The sequence below is a fragment of the Chelonoidis abingdonii genome, chromosome 15 (genome assembly GCF_003597395.2).
Source record: "Chelonoidis abingdonii isolate Lonesome George chromosome 15, CheloAbing_2.0, whole genome shotgun sequence".
NCBI lineage: Eukaryota > Metazoa > Chordata > Testudines > Testudinidae > Chelonoidis > Chelonoidis abingdonii.
Genome location: NC_133783.1, coordinates 33,330,736 through 33,358,198, shown reverse-complemented (window position 1 = coordinate 33,358,198; position 27,463 = coordinate 33,330,736). Strand labels below are relative to the sequence as shown.

General features: G+C 42.3%; 1 protein-coding gene across 5 annotated transcripts in view; it reads left to right on the top strand.

The window, feature by feature from the left end:
• PLCE1 (phospholipase C epsilon 1) overlaps positions 1-27,463 on the top strand; it is a 288,806-nt gene that overhangs the window by 235,031 nt on the left and 26,312 nt on the right. For 3 of the 5 annotated variants that reach the window (XM_032793107.2, XM_032793105.2, XM_032793104.2), the window contains 10 exons: positions 2,813-2,920; positions 3,620-3,736; positions 3,822-3,980; positions 5,432-5,558; positions 7,430-7,471; positions 8,709-8,833; positions 16,510-16,627; positions 21,014-21,145; positions 22,122-22,415; positions 23,863-24,026. In XM_032793107.2, coding sequence (XP_032648998.1) covers positions 2,813-2,920; positions 3,620-3,736; positions 3,822-3,980; positions 5,432-5,558; positions 7,430-7,471; positions 8,709-8,833; positions 16,510-16,627; positions 21,014-21,145; positions 22,122-22,415; positions 23,863-24,026 — 1,386 coding nt within the window. The remainder of the gene's footprint in view (positions 1-2,812; positions 2,921-3,619; positions 3,737-3,821; positions 3,981-5,431; positions 5,559-7,429; positions 7,472-8,708; positions 8,834-16,509; positions 16,628-21,013; positions 21,146-22,121; positions 22,416-23,862; positions 24,027-27,463) is intronic. The other 2 variants (XM_075072693.1, XM_032793106.2) reach the window with 1 other exon arrangement.

Here is a 27,463-nt window from a genome sequence, read left to right as displayed (position 1 = left end):
TGAGGACTTCAGTAACTCAGACATAGGTTAGGGGTTTGTTACAGGAGTGGGTGGGTGAGATTCTGTGGCCTGCATTGTGCAGGAGGTCAGACTAGATGATCGTAATGGTCCCTTCTGACCTTAAAGTCTACGAGTCTATAATGTACTTCCATTGTCTAAGGCTCTGAGCAGGATAAGTGAATTTCATCCTATTCATATATGTGCTTTACCTGAAGTTATACTGATTCCAGAAAGCTTTACTTCCAATAAAAAGTTATAGCCCAGAAGGCTGTCTTGCAGTGACCCTCTTCCATCCTGGAGAAAATATTTGTTTAGATACCCACTTGCTTCTGCAGTCAGGAAGATGTAAATATTTCTCTCCCAGTGTAAGCTCCTGGCCCTTCAAGGGACACTTTTTGCAACTGTGATAGGGTGTCTTGCCCTTATGGGCTTGAGAGCCTGGGACTATTCAATCCTGATAAGAGGCAAACCTGGGTTGAATCAGGTGATTCTTTATAAAGGTTGACAGATGGCTACAGTGAAGGGGGAAGCTCAGGGAACTGCAGAAAGAAATGAAGGCAGTCAGGCGTCTGCAGTGACGACCTTGATACCAGGGGGTTTGGAAGCCAGAGACATAAGATTCCAGCAAAGTAGGGGCTGGGGTGGCCTGCTAAAGCAGGAAAAGCCTAGGCAAGAAGGCCTGGTAGTAGGGTGAATTGGAGACTGCTGTGAGTGAGCAAGCTCCTGCAGAAGGACCTGGGACATGGGGTTTCCCTACTGAGGGTATGTCTACTCAGCAGAAAAAGACCTACAGCAATGAGTCTTGGAGCCCCCATCAACTGAAACTCAGTGAGGGGGAAGAGTCTCAGACCCTAGGCTCCCGCCCGAGCCCAAATGTCTACACTGCTATTTTTAGCCCCATAACACAAGGCCGAGTCAATTAACCTGGGCTCTGAAACTTGCTGCTGTGGGGTTTTATGTTTTGTGTGTAGTTGTAGCCCAAGACTACAGGCAGGAAAAGCCTGGGAGTGACCTGATGAGAGTAAAAGTGATGCACTGTGTTTTCAGACTTAGAGTTTTATCTTGGAGATTTATTTATGTCAATAAACTCAAACCCCCGTAGAAGGGTGATGAATGGACAAGAAAGCCCTGTGTAGAGTTCGTTTAAGAAGACTTTTGAGGGAGAAATTGTTAGCAGAGCATCACAGAGGTACCCTGAGGCTAGGGTTGTCAACTTTGTAATTTCAGAAAACCAAACACCCTCACCCCGCCCCTTCCCTGAGGCCCTACCCCTACTCACTTCAGTCCCCCCTCCTCCAATGCTCACTCCCCCCGCCCCCGCTCACTTGCTTATTTTCACCAGGCTGGGGCAAGGGATTGGGATGTGGGAGGGGATGAGGGCTCTAGGGTGGGGGTGAGGGGTTTGGGGTGTAGGAGGGGGCTCCAGACTGGGTCCAAGGGATTCAGAGTGTGCTCCGAGCTGTGGCAGTGGGTTCAGGCATGGGAGGAGGTTCAGAGTGTGGGCTCCGGGCAACTCTGCCTGGTGTGGTTTGCGGGAGCTCCGGCAGGTACTTTTGTCAGGCGGCCCCTTAAATAGCAGATGCACCAGTGCTGCCTTGGCTTTTCCTGGATCTCAGAGGCTGTTCTGTTTGCCATGAATCCTGGACACATGGCTCAGCCAGTGCACCGAGGACAAAAATTTTTCTTTTCTGGAATGCGGGTCAGGGGAATGGTGCACCCCCAGCATAGCCCAAATCACAGCAGCTCTAGGGAGAGCGCTGCAGCAGGCCCCCTCCATGTCTCCTTGCCGTGTGCAGTGACTCCCCAGCCTGGCCGTTGGCTGGGGCCTCCATGCCCAACTGCTGCCCGATCCTGCTGGGACCCATTCCCGGGGAGAGCAGCCCCAGGCTTCTGCACAGCCCATTCACCCCTGGGAGAAGACTTATCAGCTGACAGCCCCTTACCTGCTAGTCGCATGGTCCTGAGACAAACCCGGCGCAGCAGCCCCCGTGGAGTGGGCTACTGGGCCTAGGGCAGGCAGTGGCAGCTCACCCTGGCCCCCTTCCCTGCTGCCAGCTGCATGCAGGCCCTGGGGAGCCGGGGCTGCTCCTCTCTCCGCTCCTGCCAGCCGGGGAGCAGCAGGCCGGGCAGGGAGGGGGCTGAAGGTACTTCCTAAAGGCCACAATGGCCGCTCTGCAGGCAGCCCCTGGCCATCACGGTGGCTGCTGCCCAGGGTTAACCCTGCTGGTCTCAGCCTGCAGCCGGATGCCTTTCCTAGCCCTTCCGTTAGGATCTGCCCTCTGCCCACTAGGGCTCACACTGCCCAGGAGCTCCACAGAAAGAACTACTGCAGGCCCCCTCCTCACCTGCTGCCGCTGTCTGGACTTCTAATGGCCCGGTTAGCAGTACTGACCAGAGCCACCAGGTCCCTTTTCAACCTGGCATTCCGATCAAAAACTGGATGCCTGGCATCCTACCTGAGGCACGAGGGGCTACATGGGAGGCAGCTGACCCCACTCAGCAACCAAATTCCCATTCTCTCTGCCTCCAGCAGCAATGCTGGTAGCTTCTGAAATTTCTTTCTATTTCCAATAGGAACCTTTCTTTTTAATTCTTGCTTTCTAATATTCTTCATTTTCCTGCTCTCTCTCTCTCTGTGTGGGATCCAGTTGTTTGGGATAGTAGCTTCCATGGTTTCCTTTCACACCACAATAAAGTAGTTTTCATGGGCAGCAACTTCCTCCAGCTGCCATTTAGCGCTGCACCCTTTTTTCTCTCTTTGTTTTTGTACAGTTGCTGTTCACATGGGATCTATTATTCATTTGTGTTACAGGTTCTCTTACAAGGCTGTAGGAGTGTGGAATTAGACTGCTGGGATGGTGATGATGGGATGCCTATCATTTATCATGGACATACACTCACTACTAAGATCCCTTTTAAGGTATATTGACAATTTCTTGCAGAAAATAGAAATTAATCAGTAAAGAAATTTAATAACTTGTTCACTTCTAGGAAAAAACAAGTCACTAAGTGTTTGTGTACACAGCAATTAGACACCCATGGCTGGCCTATGCCAGTGATGTGGGCCTGTGAGGCTCATGCCTAAAGGGGCTGTTTAACTGCAGAGTAAACATTCAAGTTTGGGCTACAGCCTGAGCTCTGGGACCCTCCCACCTCGCAGGGTCCTAGGACCTAGGCCTCAGCATGTGGATATGTCTACATTGCACATGGGAGCATTCTTCCCAACACGGGTAGACAGACACACGCTAGCATTGTTCAAGCTATCACACTAGAAATGGAAGAGTAGCTGGGGGTAGCACTGGCAGCAGCTTGAGCTAGCCACCTGAGTACAAACGTGCCTGGGCCCTCAGGTACACAGTCAGATAACTAGGCCAAGCTGCAGCCCATGCAATCTCAGCTACACTGCTATTTTTACTGTGTGTTAGCTCAAGTAAAGCTAGTGTGTGTCTGCCCGTGCTGGAAAGCACAGTTTCGAATACAGTGCAGACAACCCTAAATTCATATTGTATGTATTTTGAATCATGAAATCAATACTCGGAAATAATCAACTATAAATATTTTATGCTTTTCAAATTAGAGGATTCTAACTCTTGTAACATTTACATTTCGGTTCTTATAGGATGTAGTTGAAGCTATTGATCGCAGTGCCTTTATCACCTCTGATATGCCAATCATCATATCTATAGAGAACCACTGTTCATTGCCTCAGCAACGCAAGATGGCTGAAATTTTTAAGGTTAGTCATAGTGTATTATATTATTCAAAATGCATGGCTGGGGATTTTGTTTTTCATGATATCTCACTTATTCTAAATATTTCAGAATGTATTTGGAGATAAGCTGGTAACTAAGTTTTTATTTGAGAGTGACTTTTCTGATGATCCAATGCTCCCTTCTCCGGACCAACTGAAAAGAAAAGTGCTGCTGAAAAACAAAAAACTGAAAGCCCATCAAACTCCAGTGGATATTTTAAAACAAAAGGTAAATTATTTCCCTAACAAACATTCTGAGATTTAAGTTGTGATTTAGAAAAAGCAATAGTAGTTAAAGTTTTGCCAATTTAACATAGACAACAGAACCAGTCTAATGGACATCGTGGATTATATAGCAACATAATATAAATATATAAAATAAAAATATAATTGCAAAAGTACTTGGTTTATTTTCATGGGGTTTTTTTGTTTTAATTTTGATACATAGTAAACACAATGTAGTATATTTGGTAAAAGTAATGTAGTCTTACCAAACACTTAGCTATTAAATGTTTGTTCAGAAATGGGGAGAAGCCACCCCAAGGTTTTTTGTATGTGCATTTTGTTTTGTAATACTTCGTTGTCTTTTTGGATTTAGCAAAGTTCTGCTGTATTTTTACCATATTCAAGCCAGGTGCCTTAAACAAATGGTTTTTTTCACTTGTTACCAATTGATTTTATTTCATGGCAGAATTTTACCATTTTTATTATACCATATTTCCATATGGTAGGTAGAAAATTTTCCTGAAATATGTGACATCTGGTGACGTCTCCACCATCTTTTAATTTTTGCAGTGGATGAAATGCTCTTACAGAAGTTGGAATCTTCTCTTTACAAGGAAATGGAGTGCCATGTGGGCAACAACAATGCAAACTTCCTTTACATTACAGTCCCTTTTATTTTAATCTATACAGCTCAGCTCTTCCTTCATTTTTTCCACAGGGACTGAACAGTAACTGTGTTCCAGTTACCAACAGCTTGGAATTAATGGCAAACATCCCATATAGTGAAATGGATTATTTAGTGGGAACTGGACTTTTTCAAAAGTGTGATCTTATCTATAGATCCACAATGACTCCCTTTTCACTTTGGGTAAATGTAATCTCAGTAAATAATCCAAAAAGCTGGACAATTATGTATATATATGATTCACAGTCAGATCTTCCTTGAAATTTTAGTTTATTAACAACTCCTGTGATGCAGGTATCAATGTTACATGGATTTTCAGAGGTTAGAGGAGGAGATTTAAGCCCATTCATGGAATCACAATTAACAGTAAATAAACTATTTTGGGAGATGGGAGGAATTTTTGGGCTTCTATACACAGGAAAGTTTCACCAGTTAACTGCTATAGTTAAACCACTAACTCCCTGTATGTTTTCTGGATATTTTTGTTTTGTCTAAACTGCTTCCAAAGTGCCTTAAACGAAACCATAAACTCTTATATTGGACTAACAATGGGCACGTGGGGATTTATACCTGTGTAGCTACAGATGTTTAAATTCACTCTTCACTTTTTACTGGTATAACTTTCCCATGTAGACAATCCTTTAGAATAGCTATTTTTCCTCCTATAAAAACAGGACACTGAACAGATACATATGAATAAGAATATTATAAATAGAACTTTTTTGCTGTTTCAATATGTGAATGCTTTAAAAATTATTTAAACACTGTAGGCTCATCAGCTGGCATACATGCAAGCCCAGGCCAGTAATGGTGGCAATGCTGGTAATCCCACCAATAATGAAGAGGAGGAGGATGAAGAAGATGAATATGACTACGACTATGAATCTCTCTCTGATGGTAAAGAAATATAGTTATTACCATGCTGTATTTAGAGAATTCTTGGTTTATAACGTTTCTCCATACTTATGACTGACTTTAACTGTTTAAATTTGTTTCAGTTAGAATAGATCAAACAAGATGTAGTGAGACATTTGCATGAGAAAATTAAGTTGTTCCACATTTTATGTATTTGTTACTATATAATCTAGTATCACTTATAATGAGTGATAACTTATATTCATTCTAAATTACATCAAAATAATAGTGTATATAAATGAATTACAAACAACTGTATTTTACATAAACCCTGTTTTCTTTGAGGGTTTTAACGCCTCAGAGTTCATGCATTCTTCATATTAATTCCTTTTCCCTAAGGGACAAAGAGTGGCCTGGCTTGTGCAGTGGTATAAGGAGGTAAGGAGGCATAAGGCATTCCCTTACCGTCTTGCCATGTGCTTCACAGATAGCAGCACAGGAGGGGAAGCAAGCTTTGCAGAGCCACTACAACTCAGGGTCTACACAAACTGGCAGGGAGTGAGCAGATCCTTGGCTCCCTCTCGCAAGAGCTCCTGCTAGCATAGATGCACCTGGGTGTCTGGTAGCCTATGTTGCACTGAGCTAGGCCTGGCACAGTTTGCTCCCTCACTAGAGCAGTGGGGAAATTGTGAAGGAGATTTTGACTCTTCCTGGACTGCTCAAGGGGCCGGACCACATCACAGAGGCACTTGTTCAGGTCAGATCTTATAGTTACAATGTAGCCGTAAGTGTCCATATATGTTTGCAAGCGTGCCATTGCTGTTGTTAGTAAGTTAAACTAGTGATCTTTGTGCTAAGAGTTAAATCATGTTGCCAACATTCAAACAATTTTTCAGGGACAGTATTCAGAACAGGTGCAGAACATCCTTCTACTGAGCGCAGCATATACACTTGCAGTCTGGGGCCTGGACATGTTCCTGAAGTCGTCAGTGAAGTTACACTAGAAATGAATTGGCCCAAGACATTCAAAAGTGATGTTAGTTTCATAACTGATAACTGTCAGAAAATGTCATGTCAAGATACATCACAACTGGTAGCCAAATTCATACTACCCAGAGACAGGGCAAAAGAATAAAACATTTCATTAATTAAAACTTAAGACCAAATAGTGCCTGACCTTTACACAGATGACCAGAAGGCACAAAGCTCAGCACTTCCTGTAGTGCCAGATTTGTGTTTAAGTGGCACAGCGAAACCTTTCACAAATGAAATTTATTTTGTTTTTCTGTTAGTGATGATGAAATTAACAAAATAAAATTTAATAAGGAGACTTAATGACTGCTGCTGATTTTTCTAAAATAAATATGAAAGTGGGTCAGATTTTGGTGCCTGCTTCACTGGCTTTGTGCTGTTCCAGCAGCACAAGATAGCTGGAAAGACTGCTTAATTGTCTATCTGAAGATTCTTCTACAGAGGGTGAATATTCAGATGTCATAGATGAAAATGTGCTGTTCAAGTACAGATGTTTCTTACACATTGGCCAGGAAGAAATTACAGGTTGCCCACTGTAAGTTGTACTTGAAACATGTTCCATTAGGAGAAGGCTGGAAAAATCTGAAATCAACGAACAATTGTGCACAGTGCAGTACAAAAAGTAACTTGTGGCATGCTTTACTGCTTTAATAAAATGGTTGCACTGTTTGTTTTAACTCTTATAATATTTGGCAGAACTAATCTAAATAATAATCATCTGAAAACTTTAGAAGATTTCAGTTTTATTTTCCTTTAGCAATGCTGTAGTTTTGCATAATGATCATAGTTGTAAAATTGACACTTAATTTTCATTTTTTTTTCTGGCTATATTTCTTAATTTCCTTTACTCTTATCCCCTTTCTGACTCTATGTTCCTGTAGCTGATGTCCTTAATGCTTCTCCTGCTCCTAACAGCCAGGAAGGTAAAAGCCATTTGGTTGAGCATTTTAACTGCATGAATTTCAGCACTGTGTCTCCAACATGTTAAAAGTATGTAGTGTAAATATATGGTACCTCCTTTGTATTAATTGAAAATGCATTCAAATGGTGTCATTATGGCTTATTTACTGGTCAGGTATCACTGGAAAGCTGCATATGAAACATTGTTCATAAAGATACTGTGGTCCAAAAAAATATATTTAATAAGCTACTGAGACATTTAGAAAGTTTTATTTATTTACACACACACACACTGTATAGAGAGCCAGAGTAAACAAAAAATGTTTCCCATTGTGGCAGTTTTTCCATTCTTATAAATCATTCTAATTTGGGGAGGCCAATCAGGGTAAGTCTCTAGCACAGGAGTCGGCAACCTTTTAGAAGTGGTGTGCCGAGTCTTCATTTATTCACTCTAATTTAAGGTTTCACGTGCCAGTAATACATTTTAATGTTTTTAGAAGATCTCTTTCTATAAGTCTATAATATGTAACTAAACTACGTTGTATGTAAAATAGATAAGATTTTTAAAATGTTTAAGAAGTTTAATTTAAAATTAAATTCAAATGCAGAGCCCCCCCCCGGACCCGTGACCAGGACCCAGGCAGTATGAGTGCCACTGAAAATTAGCTCGCGTGCCGCCTTTGGCACACATGCCATAGGTTGCCTACTCCTGCTCTAGCACGTACGTGAGGCATTCTTTTTAGTGGAGAAGAGTGCCTCAAACATATAGGAAGTGTGTATATATGGAGTGGGGGCAGCATGAGAATCAAAGTCTGAAATGTGAAGATAGTTTTTAAAATTACTGATTACTGACTAAACTATATTAACTGATAAACTTCTGCAATTCTTGAATATTCAACAATAACACCTCTTAAATACTTTTGATGGCAAGCCTTTGTTTCTTGATTTGCCAAAGAGGACGTGGAAATATTTTAACTCATATTTATTAAATGATTTTCTGGTTTTAATATTACTGAACAAAAAAGACAGTGTAGGAGGTTTCATCGAAGAGCCATATGCTAACAAGAATCAATCCTTATTCTTAAAAAAGAATATTACCAATGAAGGAGAAATGGTTTAACCAGTAAATAAGTTATTTTTGCCAGTTGGTTATTCAGACATGTAACTAGGTGCTTTATCCAAAACAACTTGTAGTTGAAATAAAATTTGCAGTTAATTCTTGGCCTGCATATTGTTTATCTAAAATCAATTAATTTCTAGATAACATTCTGGAAGACCGACCTGAGACTAAATCATCCAGTGATAAACTGCAATTTGAATATAATGAAGAAACTGCCAAGAGAATAAAGAAGACCGATTGCATTACTTATAACAATAAAGGAAAGGTAATACTCTTTTTTTCCTCTCCCCCAAACCTTTTGACATGGATCCAGTTTCGGAAGGATTTGATTTGCTCAGATGACTGAACCAACATATGGCAAATGCACTATAATGTAAACAAATAGCTGGAATCAGGGAACCATCCTAGGGAAGATAAGGTAAATGGAACAGGCATCCAGGTCAGGAAAAGGATTCAGAGGTTATTGTGGACATAACATTGAACTCATTAGACCAGTATGCAACAGCAATAAAAATAGGCAAAGAAATTTATAGGCTGTGAGCCAGTGCCTACTGAAGTCAGTGGGAGTCTTTACACTGGCTTTAATGGGCATCAGATCAAGTCCCTAACCTTACTAGCAGAGAAAAATAGTATAAAACAAAAGAGTTGACTTTAATGGAAGGTTGTTGTTAAATTCCATCTCGATAATCTAAACAGTCTTGGTTGGTTGTATTGTAGGTGGGAATATATTATTTATTAACTCATTAGCACGTGGTGGCAAAGTGACCTACTAAAGAACTCTAAAATATTAAAAAGATTGCTAACATTCATAAAAGGTAAGGGTTTCAAAAACATAATCTAAACAGCAGTGGGCGAGTTCTGTTCTCAGTGAGGCTGTCCCCTGCTACATCCCTGCCCACTGCAGGAGACAGCCATGCTGCACCAGAGGCAGAGTGATGTCAGGAAGCATACTGTGACAGTGGTTCCTTGGTCAGCTCCTGGCCAACACTGCTATTATGGATTGAGAGTACATTCTTAGTCAGGCTCATATCTAGCAATGAAGTACAGTGTCCATTCACAATTATAGTAATTCACTCTTGTTTCAAATTCTGTTGATGCAGTTTAAGCTTCCCTGCCCTTGCTCTTTATAGAAGACTGGCGGTCTCACTATCAAAATTCTATAAGTCTTGATTTTCTGTGATTACACTCTATATGTGTAGTCAAGTATCAGAGGGGTAGCCATGTTAATCTGGATCTGTAAAAGCAGTAGAGAATCCTGTGGCACCTTATAGACTAACAGACGTTTTGGAGCATGAGCTTTCGTGGGTGAATACCCACTTCGTCAGAAACATGTAGTGGAAATTTCCAGGGGCAGGTATATATATGCTAGCAAGCAAGCTAGAGATAACGAGGTTAGTTCAATCAGGGAGGATGAGGCCCTGTTCTAGCAGTTGAGGTGTGAAAACCAAGGGAGGAGAAACTGGTTCTGTAATTGGCAAGCCATTCACAGTCTTTGTTTAGTCCTGACTGATGGTGCAAATTTGCCAGATGAACTTGAAGCTCAGCAGTCCTCTCTTGAAGTCTGGTCCTGAAGTTTTTGGCTGCAGGATGGCCACCTTAAGGTGTATAGTGTGGCCAGTGGAGGTTGAGTGGCTCTCCTATACAGGTTTTTGTATTTGCATTCCTAATGATCTGATCTTGTGTCAATTTATCCTTTTCCGTAGATGACTGTCAGTTTGGCCAATGTACATAGCAGAGGGCATTGCTGGCATATGAGGCGTTATATTACATTCGTGGCGTGCAGGTGAATAACCGGTGAGGGTGTGGCTGATCTGGTTAGTCCTTGTGATGGTGTCGCTTGTATATATACGACCGCTTATTCCTACGTTCATGCCTTCCAGCTTCCATCCTGGCACATCACACGATCCACTGTTCTACAGCAAGCACTGCGAGTGTACAACCGCATTCTGTCTCTAACCCTCAGCAGAGCAACACCTACAAAATCTCCACCAAAGCAGTCTCCAAACTACAGTACCCAACGAGGAATTAGGAACAGATCAAAAGCAGACGTGTAACCAGAGCTCCATACTGCAAGACAAACCCAAAAAGAAGAACCAAATAGGACTCCACTGCCATCACATTCAGCCCCCCATCTTAAAACAACCTCCAATGCATCATCGGATCTACAGCCCATCCTGACAATGATCCCACACTTTCACAGGTCTTGGGGTGGCAGGCCAAATCCTTGCCCAGAAACCTTGCCAACACTGAAAACGTATTCTCACCAGCAACTGCACACCAGTTACCATAGTAACTTCTGCTCAGGAACCAAACCCCCATGCAACAACCTCGATGCCAACTCTGCCCTACATATATACACCAGCGACACCTGATCACAGGACTAACCAGATCGCCACGACCATCACCGGTGCATTCACCTGCACGTCCACCATGTAAATAACGCCATGCAGTATGCCAGCAATGCCCTCTGCTATTAACATGGCCAAATCTGGACAGTCTCCTACGAAAAGATAAATGGACACAAATCAGAATTAGAATGGCAATATAACAAAAACCCTGTATGAGAGCACTTTCAACCTCCCCTGGCGCACACTATAGCCAGACCTTAAGGTGCCATCTGCAGCCAAAACTCAGACCGACTTCAAGAGAGACTGTGAGCTTCAGTTCTCTGCAAATATGCACATCAGCTCAGGACTAAACAAGACTGTGAATGGCTTTGCCAATTACAGAACAGTTCTCCTCCCTTTTGGTTTTCACACCTCAACTGCTAGAACAGGGCCTCATCCTCCCTGATTGAACTAACCTCGTTATCTCTAGCTTGCTTGCTAGCATATATATACCTGCCCCTGGAAATTTCCACTACATGTTTCTGACGAAGTGGGTATTCACCCACGAAAGCTCATGCTCCAAAACGTCTGTTAGTCTATAAGGTGCCACAGGATTCTCTGCTGCTTTTATATGTGTAGTGCTATAACTGATGTTTGTGAAAGTAAGTTGAGTTTTTATATAAAAAGCAATTGTTGATAAATACCATATGGTTTTGCAGAGTACTTAACTGCAGCTCATAAAGTTTATGCTTTATCTTCTTGACTTTCGTAATTCCATGGAACACACACTGTTTATCAGATTTGAGGATTACTTTTTTTCCAAACCCAAGCATTTTACCAGATATTATTGTACTTCACTGTGAACTCATTTTGGCACGCACTCTTCATGATATATGCAAAATGCTGGGCTCATCAGAGCATTTTTCCAGGCTCAGGTGCACTGTATACTGACTCCATCTTTACTGTTTCCATTTAGTTCAATGGGAGTTCTGTGAACAGAACAAAGAAAAAATATGGCCCACTGTCCACAATGCATTTAAGAAAACCAATAAGTGTATCACTATAATTATTTAAAACGATAGTTTTCGTAGTAGAGTTTTTCCTGAAAGGTATATCTTATACTGTTTTAAATCAAGATAATACAGATTTATTTAGAACAGATCTGAGCAATCTTTTTTATTAAGGATCCAGGTTTATGTGAGTTTTGTGTTGTTAATCAGTAATAATTAGATCATAATGTATTTTATACATATCTTAATGGTATGAGATACATAGAGAAATCCACACTTAGTATATTCCTGCAAGGTATTGAATATCATGAATTTCTATGTGCATCTTTTTCTTTCAATCTAAAGTGAAAACAACACCAGTTAATAACTTTTTTCAAAAATTGATTTTAAAAAATAAACACTGGAAAACAAACCTGACAAAATTACCAAACTTCAGTCAGTTAAAAATAAGTGCACCAGTATATTGGCTGCATATAAACTGGCTCAGCATAAGAAATGTCAATTTATGCATTAATTTGTCACATTAACAATCCAACTTCTACCATTTTGCTTGCTTATGTGACAATACTCTTTGTAAAACAATGCCTCAGGTGATTAGAACCGACTCCCTTTACCTCAAAGCAACCCCAGATGCTTACTAGAAGAAAAATGGTGCTGATGCATGTATATTTGCATTGTCTTCTTTTACAGGCAAAAATGAATTTTATTCATAAGATTGCATATATTTTTCCTCACTATTTCAGCTGATTCATCCCATTTTAACAGCCCCTTTTGACCCATTTTCTTTCTGTGCAATTTTGCTAAAATTTCCAGACATCTCTCCCCTTGCATATTCACTGTCCCCAACGGCTGTATTCTATCCTGTAGTTTCCCACCCTTCTTGTTTTCCATCAAGAGGATGTGAAATAATATCTTCACTAGTATTTCAAACAAACACAAACAAACAAACAAACAAAAAACAAAACAAAAATATATGAATTTGAAATAATTTTCACTCATTTAAAGATGACCTTCTATGGAATTTTCTTCCAGCTGTTGTACTGTCTTTCTCTCTGAGGTTTTTTCCAGTTGTGACAAAGTCTCACAGCTGTTGGTTGATGAGATTCAGATTGTAACAGATAGTGGTCTACACTACGCGTTTAAACCGAATTTAGCAGTGTTAACCCTGCACCCGTTGATATAAAGGGCTCTTTAAACCGGTTTCTGTACTCCTCCCTGACGAGAAGAGTAGCACTGAAGTCGGTATTGCCATGTCGGATGAGGGTTAGTGTGGCCGCAAATCGACGATACTGGCCTCCGGGCGGTATCCCACAGTGCACCATTGTGACCGCTCTGGAAAGCGATCTGAACTCAGATGCACTGGCCAGGTAAACAGGAAAAGCCCCGCAAATTTTTGAATTTCATTTCCTGTTTGCCCAGCGTGGAGCTCCGATCAGCACGGGTGGTGATGCAGTCCCAAATCCAAAAAGAGCTCCAGCATGGACCGTCCACCGTATGTCTACTGCATGCTGCTGGTAGATGCAGGGTGCTGCGGCAATTGAACAGCAGCATCCTCTCCCCTCCCCCTCCCGTGGCAGATGGTACAGTGCAAAATGACTGATAGCCAAACCTCATCATCCTGTGAGTGCTCCTGGCTGGCCTCAGGTGAGGTCGGCCGGGGCGCCCTGGGTAAAATAGGAATGACTCCCGGTCATTCCCGGCAGATGGTACAGAACGGCTGGTAACCGTCTTGCATCATAGCAACTGGGGGGCTGAGCTCCATCAGCCCCCCCCCTTTCATGTCTAAAGAAAAGATTCTGTACTGCCTGGGACTATCATAGCAGCGGGATGCTGGGCTCCTCTCCCCCGCCACCGTTTAATGTCCTGCCTGGACTATCATAGCAGCTGGAGGCTGCCTCCCCCTCATTTTATCTCACTAAAAAAGTCAGTGGTTTCTTATTCCTGCATTCTTTATTACTTCATCACACAAATGGGGGGACACTGCAACGTAGCCCAGGAGGGTTGGGGGAGGAGGGAAGCAACGGGTGGGGTTGTTGCAGGGGCACCCCCTAGAATGGCATGCAGCTCATCATTTCTGGGGATCTGACACGGAGCGGCTGTGCTCTCTGGTTCTCTGATACACTGGTTCTCTAGTACACTTGCCCCCCATATTCTAGGCAGGACTGACTCTATTTTTAGATAAAACATAAAGGAGGGAATGACCGGGGAGTCATTCCATTTTTGTCTTGCGCCCCTGGCCGACCTCAGCGAAAGGCCAGCCAGGAGCACCCATGACAGCAGCAGACGGTACAGAACGACTGATAACCATCATCTCATCGCCAATTTACAATGGCATGGCAGACGGTACAGATAGGACTGGTAACCGTCTCTGCTACCTTGCAAAGGCAAATGAATGCTGCTGTGTAGCTGCAGTACTGCCTGTGTTAGCAGCATCCAGTACACATACGGTGACAGTGACAAAAGGCAAAACGGGTTCCATGGTTGCCATGCAATGGCATCTGCCAGGGCAATGCAGGGAAAAAGGGCACGAAATGATTGTCTGCCGTTGCTTTCACGGAGGAAGAAATGAGTGATGACATTTACTCAGAATCACCCGCTACACTGTTTTTGCACCATCATGCATTGGAATCTCAACCCAGAATTCCAATGGGCGGGGGAGACTTCAAGAACAATGAGATAGCTACGGGATAGCTACCCACAGTGCAACGCTTCAGAAATCAACGCTAGCCTCGGTACATGGACGCACACCACCAAAGTATTGTGCTTTGTGTGGCCGCATGCACTCGACTTTATACAATCTGTTTTACAAAACTGGTTTATGTAAAATCAGAATAATCCTGTAGTGTAGATGTACCCTAGGTCTCTCCTTACTGATTATCATACATTCAGCCATTGTTAATGTGAGCTATTCCCATGCACGCAGGGAATCTCACCTACCCAGATTATTGCTGGAAGTTCAACTTGAACATCAACCTTCCCCTCTTCTCAACCATGCACATATTGCGTGGTACAACTTTTTCAGTTAACTGGCAGAACTGCAATTTGCTTTTAGTAAAATTTACAAAAAGTAAAATGAGAAACTGGTTTTTAAAGTCATTTTGTCTTTATGAACAGGAGGTATCACACACCTCTGCTTTACACTGAGTGAAGCTCCCTATCTATGGATTAACATGTTTAAAAAGGGGTTGAAAATAAAGTGTAGGATGGAAAACCTCCCTTCAGGGTCTTGCCTGGTGGTTCCTTAATATATAAAGGAATAGTGTTGCTCTTTGTGTCATGTTGAGCAGGGATTGCAAGGCTGCTGCAATCCACAAGTGTAATCAGAGGCTACATGGAGGCACAAGTAAGGTAAAGTACTAGTGACCATATTTTCACGAGCTGAACGCCCATTTATTTAGTAACTTAAATAAATGACCAGATCAGATGTTGCATTCTTTGGGATATCTGGTAGTAAGTCTCAAGCCCGCCATATGATTGGTTTCCTGCTTTCAAGAGTGCAGGATAAAAAAAATAGTGTGGAGAATAACTTGGAGGGTGTGAGTGGAGAATGAGCATATTTGAGGAGACAGGGGCATAAAACATCATCATCAGAATCATAGAAATGTAGTGCTGGAAGGGATCTTGATAAATTATCAAGTCCAGTCCTCAGTGCTAAGATAGTTTCTCTAATCTTTTCTTAAAGACCTCCAGTGATGGAGACTCTACAACCTCCACACGAAGCCTATTCCAGATCTTAACTACCCTTATAGTTAGAAAGTTTTTCCTAATATCTAACCTAAATCTCCTTTACTACATATTAATTCTTCTTGGCCTACCTTCATTGGACATGGAGAACATTTGATCACAGTGCTCTTTATAACAGCCCTTAGTATATTTGAAGACTGTTATCCGCTCCCCCTTCCGTTTTCTTTTCTCAAGACTACATATGCCCATTTTTTAACCTTTCCTCATAGGTCAGGTTTTCTAAACCCTTTGTCGTTTTTGTTGCTCTTCTCTGAACTCTCTCCAGTTGGACCACATCTTTCCTGAAGTCTGGCACCCAGAATTGAACACAGTACTCCAGCTTAGGCTTCACCAGTGCTGTGTAGAGTGGGATAATTACCTCCCATGTCTACATAGGATGCTGCTGTTAATACAACCCAGAATATTGGCCTTTTTCGCAAGTGCATCACAGTGACTCCTAGTCAATTTTTGATCCAGTATAACCCCCCACGCCCTTTTCAGCAGCACCAGCAGCTGGCCATTTATCCCCCATTTTGTAGTTGTGTATTTGGTATTTCCTGCCTAAGTGTAGTACTTTGCAGTTGTCTGCGCTGAATATCATCTTGTTAAATGCACATGAGCTGCTGCGATCTCACTCCCACTATTAGTCAGAAGTAACTTAGGCCCGAATTTTTAAAGGTATCCAGGTGTATTTTGCGTACTACTGTAATAATACATGGTAGTGAATGAGAAAAAAAGATGCATGCATAAATCCATTACGTGAGGATATAGAACCATGTGTGCTGAATGTGATAAAACCACATCGAGAGTGTATATGAGGTATGCTAGAATACTTTCATTTTCAGACCTTCTGTATATACATCACTTGGATTGTCACTTAGGTTTATGACATGGAACTGGGTGAAGAATTTTACCTTCCACAAAATAAGAAGGAAAGTAGACAGATAGCACCAGAGCTCTCAGATCTTGTCATCTATTGCCAAGCTGTGAAATTCCCTGGTAAGTATGCTTATTGCTTTATTTTTTCTAAATATTTGGAACATTACAATGATCTAATTGTAACTGTAGAATTCAAACTGCAATATGTGGGGAACATGCCTTTTTGTGGTTATGGATTCTGTATGATGACTGATGATTCTATGTGCTGCGTTTGTCATGGAGGAAAAAAGCACTCCAATCTTTAAACTGTCGTAAACTGGCAGGGCCAGCTCCAGGCACCAGCATTCCAAGCAGGTGCTTGGGGCGGCAGTCTGCACGGGACAGCAGTCCGGGTGTGTGTTTGCTGCCCCAAGCAGCGTACCGAATTGCTGCTGCAGACGGTGGGGGCAGTCCATGTGCCATTAGGGCGGCACGCACGTTTCCACGGTGGCGGCAATTCAGCTAACACTTGAACACTGCCTGATGCAGTGTCCCAGTCAACAACCGGTACTCCCAAGGAACAGATAGTAACTATAGTTTTGGATGACCTGGGGTCCCACGGTATTCTAGTATTGGTTTCATCAAAGCCAAGTAGAGTGGTAATATAACCTCCCTACTTTTACTTGATATTCCCCTATTTATACATCCTAAAACAAACGTTTTCTTCCTTCTCGTTGATAAAAATGTTAAACAGGATAGGGCCAAGAATTGATTCCTGTGGGACCTCACTGGAAATGTTATCAGTTGATGATGATTCCCCAATTACAATTCCATTTTGAGACCTATCAATTAGTCAGTTTTTAATCCATTTAATGTGTGCCATGTTGAACTTGTATTGATCTAGTTTCTTAATCAAAATGTTGTGTGGTGCCAACTCAAATGCCTTATAGAAGTCTAAGTATATTATATCAGCACTGTTACCTTTATCAACCCAACTTGTAATCTCATGAAAAAAGAGATTGTGAATTTGATAACATATGTTTTCTAAAAGCCCATGTCAACTGGCACTTATTATAATACCCTCCTCTAATTCATTAAAGCATTTTATTTGTTCTGATTTGTTTATGGTGTGGAGAATGAGAATGTCTGTCTGAATATTATGAATGTTACCTCATTCTACCTGCTCGTTTTACCTGTCTGACTACATGGAGTTGAATTAAAAAGGGTTGTTAGGAAAAGCCAGGAAACAATACCATGGTCACAGCTAAGCTTTGGATAAACAACTTCCAGGGGGAAATGGCAGAGCTACTAAATGAAGATGCTCTTCCTAGGTGCCACCCAAATGTTACGCCGCTGTTTTGCCAAGGCCAGAGTTTAAGATCAAAAGAATAATGCTCCATTGAAAAATCCCTGCCTAGAGAGAAAGGGAGAATGATTTGTTTGTAGATGCTAAGGGAGAGACTCTGCAAGAGAAACTGAGATAGGCAGAGCATGCAGCAGGGTTCTGTGGCATGTGTCGGAGGCAGTTGGGTTCACTTATGCTTTGAGAGAGGCGATGAACTGTAGACAGGACCCAGGCAGGGAGGCCTTTTGTGGTTTTAACCTTTTCCTCTGTTTGCTATGTAACATTCTATGAATGGACTGTATGTGTCTTTGGAAGGAGCTGTGCTGAGTCACCTTAATCAGCCAGTGGTCACAGGCTTCCAGAGAGAAGTGCCTTGCAGGGACCAATAACAGCTTTGTCTGTCATCTTAACACAGTTGAAATCAGGGAGTTGCCACCCAGGGATCCAGTCTAGGAGTGATAAAGCCAGGGAGTTCCACCAAGAGAGAGGGAAAGGCAGAGAAACCTGTCACCTGAGAGGTGCATTCAAGACTCCCTGTAACTATGACAGCACTGTGGAAATAAGGAGAGTTGTTGCCTATTGATCCAATCAAAAGAGTGCCTCTGTGGGAAGAGTGCAGCAAGTAGAGGTCCTGTCACTTGGAAAAGGTGCCTGAAGTAGACACTGGGGGACAGATCACAGATGCTGCAGTTTTCTCCTGAGCCATCACATGTGGCTAGGGCTCAACTTACACTAGTGTTTTGCTTTGCCCTCAGATAATTTAGGTAACAGGTTAGTCTGTTTCCTCAGTGACTGTCTCCACAACAAGGTCTTGAAATATAAGACTTGATTGTGAAAAGTTTTCCTTCTTTGAGACTTTATTTAATCCTCCAATGTGGAAAGGACCCCACACCAGAAAAAATTAACTCATCCAGTGGGCCCAGTTCTAGGGTCTGGGTGACATCCATTTTGTACCACCTTTTATGTTCTTGGCCATGGACTGGGATGGCCCCAGAGGCAACTCAGAGCAGCTTGAGCGCTGCTCTAGTTTGCTCCTGGCTACAGATGGCCACCAAAGGACCATTCGGGCCATCAGTGCTCTGGCCATGCCCTGTATGTCAGGGAAGCAGCTGAAGAGGTGGCATAGGGCTGGCTATGCAGCCTCTACACCACCTGGAAATTAACCATGTAACAAGTAACCCCAGTTTACAGATACTTTGTGCTGCTGGGGCAGTGCAGATGAGCTATATCAAGGTCCAGGAGCTGGCCAAATGTATGTTGAAAGGTCAGAAGTCTGCTATGAGTTATCAGTTGCTCCATCTTCTTCCTAAATAATCTGAAGTTTTATTTTGCAACTGATTATTATTCTAATATAGGTAGCTATGTTTAATGCAGATAATTCTCCCAGTGGTACTAGCTAATACACAGGATATTAGAGCTGAAGTACTTGTTATAGCACCTTCCTTTTACAAATATATTACCTTTATTTCCTTCATTGTGTCCCTTTGTTAATAGTGGGTAGAAACTAGAGATTTCCAGTTTGTGGGAAATTTTTGATACTTTGAAATTTCTTGCAAACTGGACATCTTAAAAAAAAAATATATTAAAACATCAAAACATGGTGTTTCCTAAACAAGGAATGATCCCTGGGACTGCTGCAGCTGTTGAGTGAAACTGACATTCTTGTCAGTTTCATTACTGCCGGTGAACAGTGCTTGGAGTCCCATGGTCTATGGCTCCTGAGCAGCCCCAACCTGAACTGTCCCAGGCCAGGGGACCCAGGACTCCTAGACTTTGGGGCCAGGTGGCTCCCCATGCAGCGCAATTCCCAAGCAGGCAGCACAGGGAGCCGACTGGCCTTGAAATATGAAAACACTGGGCACTTCCAGGATTTCCTGGCTCAAGCTGAGGTTCTCATGTTTCCCAGTCTCCCTGCTGGGGAGCTGGGAGCCAAACAGTGGAACTCAGGCTTCCAGCTCTGTCAGGAAGCCTGGAAGCCCTGCATGGAGGGGCTACCCCAGAGCTGTGGACCTTGGAAGCCATGACGACTCCACTGAAATCATGTGCTTAACTTCAATCAGGATGTGCAAAAGCGTTTGAAGGATTGAGACCTCACTGCTAAACTGTAATAGATTGAGTTCAATGGGGCAGAATCCAACTTCTACTAAGCTTCAAATTAATAGTTAAAATGTTAATTTGCAATGTAAATTCAGTATTTTCTTCTATTGTAACTTAAGTTTTCAATTTACATTTTTTGTGCAATTTTTTTTCAATTTTTAATAAAAAATTAAGAAAAATGTACGTTACAAATATGTCATGGAGTTCAAGTAGCATTCTTCACATGGCTTTATGTGTTGAGTGGATGTCAGAAGAACTCCTTGATGTATTTTACTTTGTATTTCAGTTAGATCTGATCAAAACCCACTGAAATCAATGGAAAGGAATTTAAATTAGTGGAAGTGGAATCTACTGATTTCAGTGAACTTTAGATCATGTCCTTAATGATTGTTTTGAATATATGTGTATGGAATAATAATATTTATTATAGTGCTTGTCATCTGAGTATCTCAAAACAGTCACAATCATTAAGTGATTAAAAGATTTTCCACACTTTCAAATATTTTCCATGGTTGTAATATGAGTTATAAATACTAGTTTTAATATAATATAAGATGGCCCGGAAAAGACTCATGGGTCAACTGGTATGTATGTTACCCTGTGGTTCTTTGGGATTGTCCTTACAGCAAACGTAGTCATTTTTGCCAGGTTCATTTGAACACATAGTGTCGTTGCCTACAGTGTGTCAGTAGCATGATATGCTATACTTGTATGTTTTGATTTACCAGAAAAACTGGTTGGATATATGATGGGGAGCATTAGTTTTTGGATCTGAGTTTATTGTGACTGTTCAGTGTAGAATTTGTTTTGAGACTCATTGGGGCTATTCTGTAATATGACACTTAAATCGCTTCCTGCTCTCCAGCCAAAAATAAATCTCAGGCAACAGTTATGTCACAAAGATTTTTTTTCCTGTGTTGATGATTGTAAATATAGTTAGACTCAGTTACTGGGAATAATATGCTAGTTGTCCTGTGTGCTGCTTTAGTATTAGTGCCTCAAAGAATAACATGGAAAATGATGGAAAATGTCATGCCCTCTTGGTCATGTTTTTTGGCTTATTTATTTTACTTTTATGGGAACAGGCCTGTCAACACTAAACCCATCTGGCTCTAGCAGAGGAAAGGAAAGAAAAAGCAGGAAGTCCATTTTTGGCAACAATCCGGGCAGACTAAGCCCTGGGGAGCCAGCAACACTTGCCAAAGCATCTGGAAAAGGTAAAGTCAGGATCTTTTTTCACCAATCACGTGGAATGACTGTAGTCCAACACATACACCAGATCAAGTTGTTAAAGATCAAACAATTTACTGTGTGCATGCTGCTCTTGAATTTTGGAATCACTTTTCATTAACAGTGCAGCTATTACAATAACTTCTTTATAAAGAATCAACTGTAAAGTAATGGAATGTTAGTGTAGGATTAATTTGCTGGAGGTATAAAGTCAGTCAGTTAAAAATTACTGATGAGAATGATTGATTCACAATTAAAATATTTGTATCTTATAGCTTGAACATGTATTTTAGGATTAAGTTTATATCTTAGAAGATATGTGAGGAGATTTTCACAGGTGCAAATGACAGTTAAAATGGCAGTTAGCTGTTTATGTCGTGAAAAGCTTCACCATAGTCTTTGGGCAAAATCCTGCACTTAGTCTTTGTCCAAACTTCAGTGGGGCTGCAAGGGATATAAATCAGAAGAGAATTTGGCCCTCCATCTTTTACTGCAGGCTGTATAGTTAAGTTTGGAAGTTACATAGTAGTCTTAAAGAAATTTTATACACTTTCCATTTAAACAATCTCCGTATTGCAAGCAGTGTGCTAGCAATATTGTAAAGGTGTCCAGCAATGAATTAAGAGTCAAGACTCATTTCAAATTGTTAAGATATTCTCACCCATTAAATACCACATTAAATATATACTCATTTAATTCAAAGAAATGATATTCAAATATTTATTTATGGACAAGTCTAGTTACAGTATCAATTAGTAATTAACCATTATGTAGTCAGTCTCTCACTAATTGCTCTTACTGCATATGAAGAAAGAAACGTGATACCTATGTGAACAGTGTGGTTTCTAGAGATCATTTATTTTTACCCAACCCAAAATACATAAATATACTTCACAGGAAAAAACTGATGCTTGAGGTCTGAGGATCTGCAGCTATAATTTGAGATTAATGTTTCTTTTCCAGGTCCTTTTGAGGGTGTCCGGCAAACCTGGGAAGAACTTTGTTCTCCTCCTTTCAACCCTACAACTTCTCTCAGTTCTATCATAAGGACACCTAAATGTTATCATATCTCTTCACTGAATGAGAATGCTGCCAAACGCCTGTGCAGACGGTATTCTCAGAAACTGATTGAGCATACCACCTGTCAGCTATTGAGAACATATCCTGCTGCCACACGCATTGACTCTTCAAACCTCCATCCCCTTATATTCTGGCTCCATGGAATACAGCTTGTGGCAGTTAACTATCAAACTGATGGTATGGGTAGAATAATTCCTCTAGTAATATATATGTATGTACATTCCTTAATTATGAAACTGTATTTACCATAATATTCCTTTACCTTACCATCATCTGTATTTGTGGATTTATTAAACAGATGTTGGGTTATTTGGCAAAGATACTGTACTTGAAAAAGATTTAAACCAATTACAAAAAGAAAAAGATAAAGATATACAGTAACTTCATTGTGGCAGATGTGAAGTTTCAAGTGAATATACACCTGGGTGGTAACTCATAAAGAATAGGGCCCAGATTGTTTCCATTAGCACAGCGTGCATAAAAAGTGTTGCATAAGGGCGCCACTCCAGAAATAGCCTTGGGAAAAGTTGTGACTCTTGTTCCCAGAGAGGTAATTTATGTCATCTCTTGAAAGGGTGCATCTTCCTTCCCAACACATGCCTGCCCAGCCAACCAACCTTCCTCACCCACTTGCTTGCCACAGAGAACATCACACTTTGCACTGTACCCAGAAGGGAGACAAATGATTTGGGTAAAATTCCATGTGGCCATTTGAGATGTGTTGGGGGGCTTTACCTGGCATTAGTCCCTTGTGCAACTATGTTAAGGCTAAAAGCAATCTGTGCCTAATTTGGTAGGTCTTTTGCCTCACTGATGACATGGAAGTGCCTAGAGCACTGCACTCACAGACACCATAATTGGCTGGAATCCATCACTTTTCCACTCCATAGCCATAACATCATTTATGATGTCAAGTATTAGAGGGGTGGTCATGTTAGACTGGATCTGTAAAAGCAGCAAAGAGTCCTGTGGCACCTTATAGACTAACAGACGTATTGGAGCATGAGCTTTCGTGGGTGAATACCCACTTCGTCAGATGCATCCGACGAAGTGGGTATTCACCCACGAAAGCTCATGCTCCAATACGTCTGTTAGTCTATAAGATGCCACAGGACTCTTTGCATCATTTATGATAACTCTTTAAGAATACAAAGGCACTGAATTCCCTTATGCTAGAAGTGACTCCTCTGGAACAAAGTCTGGGTGCTGATGCAGTGATGGTTACCATCTTTGGGCTATATTCTGTCCCTGTTTATGCTCCCTTATCTTTTGGGTTTTCATAGTAAGTTGCTCCATTCAGCTGTCTTCAAATTACACAATCCGTTTTTTTCATCCTAGATTTTGGGGCAAATCTCAGGAAACTTGCTAGGTATTGTTCATGGATGTGGCCAAGACCTAATCAGAACAAAAACTAGAAAATGGGTAAAACTGGAAAATCCTTTATTTTTTAAAGTATAAACTATTTGGGCAACTTGGATATGTAAGTTAAAGCTGTCCCCTGAAATTTAATATTAGTTTTATACTGTCAGTTCAATTTTAACAGTAATTTTTTAAAAACCCACATTTTGCTGTCTTTCTTTTGAATCTTCACTATTTTTCAGTTGTGATTGCTTTACTTTTGCAGATCTCCCTCTGCATCTTAATGCAGCGATGTTTGAAGCGAATGGTGGCTGTGGGTGTGTTTTGAAACCCCCTGTTCTGTGGGACAAGAACTGTCCAATGTACCAGCAATTTTCTCCATTAGACCGAGATCCGTATAATATAGAGCCAGCTATATATTCTTTAACAGTAAGTACATTTTAAGGGAACGCTAAATATTAAAACTATTAATATTAAAAGCTAAATATTCAAACTGGATGTCGTGTAACTTCAGTCCTAAAAGGATCCCATCACTTTACAATCGCACTTTTATATTATGTGACGGGGTGACGACTCACCGGCGCAGCACCTCCTGCTGGTTGTCCTGGGAATTAGCTCTTCCAGCCTGGAGCGCCCTTTGCAGGCCAGTGTCTCGCCTGCCGCTGGCCCCTGCTTCCCTCATGGTGCCCCTCTACATGAGGATTCTGCCTACTGCAGTACCCCTTCACTGTGGGTCTGCCCTCCCAGGGAAACCCCTAACCTCCTATTCCCACCTTGCCTCAGTGGCTACTGCAGTCTCCATTTAGCTCCCACTTACTGGGGCGGATGGCAGTCTGTAAAAAACTTGTCATCAGGAAGGGGGGTTGGACCAGATACCTCTACCTATTCCTGGGCTGCCCCTCTGCAGCCCTAGTACCCTTTTGTGGGCCCTTAACTCGGCCTGCAGCCTAGGGCTTTGCTAGGCTGGAGCTCCTCAGCTCCCTCTGCCCTTCCCCGGCACTGCTGCACCCTAGGTACCCTCCTCAGCTTCCCAGGCAGCCAGGTCCTTCTCTCTCTGACAGCTAGAGAGAGAATGTCTTAGGGCTGGTCTACACTACGGGGTAAAATCGCTTTTAGATACGCAATTTCAGCTACGTGAATAACGTAGCTGAAGTCGAATATCTAAAATCGATTTACTCACCCGTCCTCATCGCGCGGGATCAATGTCCGCGGCTCGCCATGTCGATTCCGGAACTCCGTTGGGGTTGGTGGAGTTCCGGAATCAATATAAGCGCGCTCAGGGATCGATATATCCCGTCTAGATTAGACGCGATATATCGATCCCCGAGCAATCGATTTTAACGCGCCGATACGGCGCGTAGTCTAGACGTGGCCTTAGTCCTTCTGGCCCACCACCCTCTTATAAGGGCCAGCTGGGCCCTGATTGCACTGGCTACAACTGTGGCTGCTTTCCCAGTCTGCCCAGCTTTTCTCCAGCCACAGCCCTCTCCAGGGCTGCTTTAACCTCTTCAGGGCCAGAGCGGGGTGACCATCCTGCTATATATTCTATACTAATAATATAAGAATGGCCATATTGGGTCAGACCAAAGGTCCATATAGCCCAGTATCCTGTCTTCTGACAGTGGCCAATGCCAGGTGCCCTACAGGGAATGAACAGAACAGGTAATCATAAAGTGATCTGTCACTCTTTCCCAGCTTCTGGCAAACAGAGGCTAGGGACACCATCCCCAGGGGCGGCTCCAGGCTCCAGCACGCCAAGCGCGTGCTTGGGGCGGCAAGCCGCGGGGGGCACTCTGCCCTCACCGCGAGGGCAGCAGGCAGGGTGCCTTCGGTGGCTTGCCTGCGGAGGGTCCGCTGGTCCCGCGCCTTTGGCAGACCTCCCGCAAGCGTGCCTGCAAGAGGTCCGCTGAAGCCGCGGGACCAGCGGACCCTCCGTGTTTAGGGCAGCAAAATGCCTAGAGCCACCCGACCATCTTGGCTAATAGCCATATATGGACCTATCCTCCATGAACTTACCTAGTTCTTTTTTGAACCCTGTTATAGTCTTGGCCTTCACAACATCCTCTGGCAAGGAGTTCCACAGACTTACTGTGCATTCTGTGAAAAAATACTTCCTTTTGTTTGTTTTAAACCTGCAGCCTATTAATTTCAATTGGTCAACCCAGTTCTTGTGTTATGAGAAGGAGTAAATAACATTTCCTTATTTACTTTTCCACACCAGTCATGATTTTATAGATGTCAATCATATCCCCTCTTAATCGTCTCTTTTCCAAGCTGAAAAGTCCAGTTTTCTTCTCTCTCCACATACAGCAGCCGTTTCATACCCCTAATAATTTTTGTTGCCCTTTTCTGAACCGTTTCCAATTCCAGTATATCTTTTTTGAGATGGGGCGACCACATCTGCACATATGGATTTATATAGAGGCAATATGATATTTTCTATCTTATTATCAATCCCTTTATTAATGATTCTCAACATTCTGTTTTCTTTTTTGACTGTGGCTGCACATTGAGTTTGACTGCCGCTGCACACTGAGTGGATGTTTTCAGAGAACTGTCGACAATGACTCCAAGATCTCTTTCTTGAGTGGTAACAGCTAATTTAGACCCAATCATTTTATATGTATAGTTGGGATTATGTTTTCCAACGTGCATTTCTTTGCATTTATCAACCTTGAATTTCATCTGCCATTTTGTTTCCCACTTATGCAGTTTTGTGAGATCCTTTTGTAGCTCTCCGCAGTCTGCCTGGGACTTAACTATCTTGAGTAGTTTTGTATCATCTGCAAATTTTGCCACCTCACTGTTTACCCCCTTTTCCAGATCATTTATGAATGTGTTGAATAAGACTGGTCCCAGTACAGACCCTTAGGGGATGCCACTATTTACCTCTCTCCATTCTGAAAACTGACCATTTATTCCTTCCCTTTGTTTCCTATCCTTTAACTAGTTACCGATCCATGAGAGCACCTTCCCCCTTATCCCATGACAGCTTACCTGGGGACCTTGTCAAAGGCTTTCTGAAAATCTAAGTACACTATATCCACTGGATCCCCCTGATCCACATATTTCTTGACCCCCTCAAAGAATTCTAGTAGATTGGTGAGGCATGATTTCCCTTAACAAAAACCATGTTGACCGTTCCCCAGCAAATTATGTTAATCTATGTGTCTGATAAGTTTGTTCTTTACTATAGTTTCAAACAGTTTGCCCAGTACTGAAGTCAGGCTTACCAGCCTGTAATTGCTGGGATCACCTCTGGAGCCCTTTTTAAAAATTGGCATCACATTAGCTATCCTCCAGTCATTTGGTACAGAGTAATGACTTGTAATAACTAAGATCAGTATAACTAAAAGAAGTTACTGGGGGGGGAATTCTCTCGTTTATTTGTTTGTGCATTGCCAGCACTGTGTTTATAGAGGTTTTTACTGTTTCCCCTTGTTGACGTGAGTGCTTACCCCTGGGGTACCTCTACGTACTGAGACATGGCAATGCATGGGACTGCACCTCTCTGGTGGCCACCTTCTCAGCTCTGATGACCAGAGTCATCTCTGGACTCTCTCACTGGGTCTTCTGTGGCTCAGCCCTTTGCCCAAGTCGCACAACAGTTCAGCTCCCCTTCTGAGATTCAGTCCCGTTCCAGGGTTCAGCTGAAAAGCAGTTTTTTTACACCACCTGCGCTTAACTCTAAACAAAAAGGTCCTTCGCCCTCGTGTGCTCCTCCCGTCATCAGGATGGTGACTGACTATTGGGAGTCCAAATACAACTTAAATTAGCCTTCTGCTTGTATCTCATTTTCTGGTATTCACAGACCCTAGGTGGGGGTTCCTCGCCACTCTAGGGCCTCACCGTAGGAAGTATCCCTG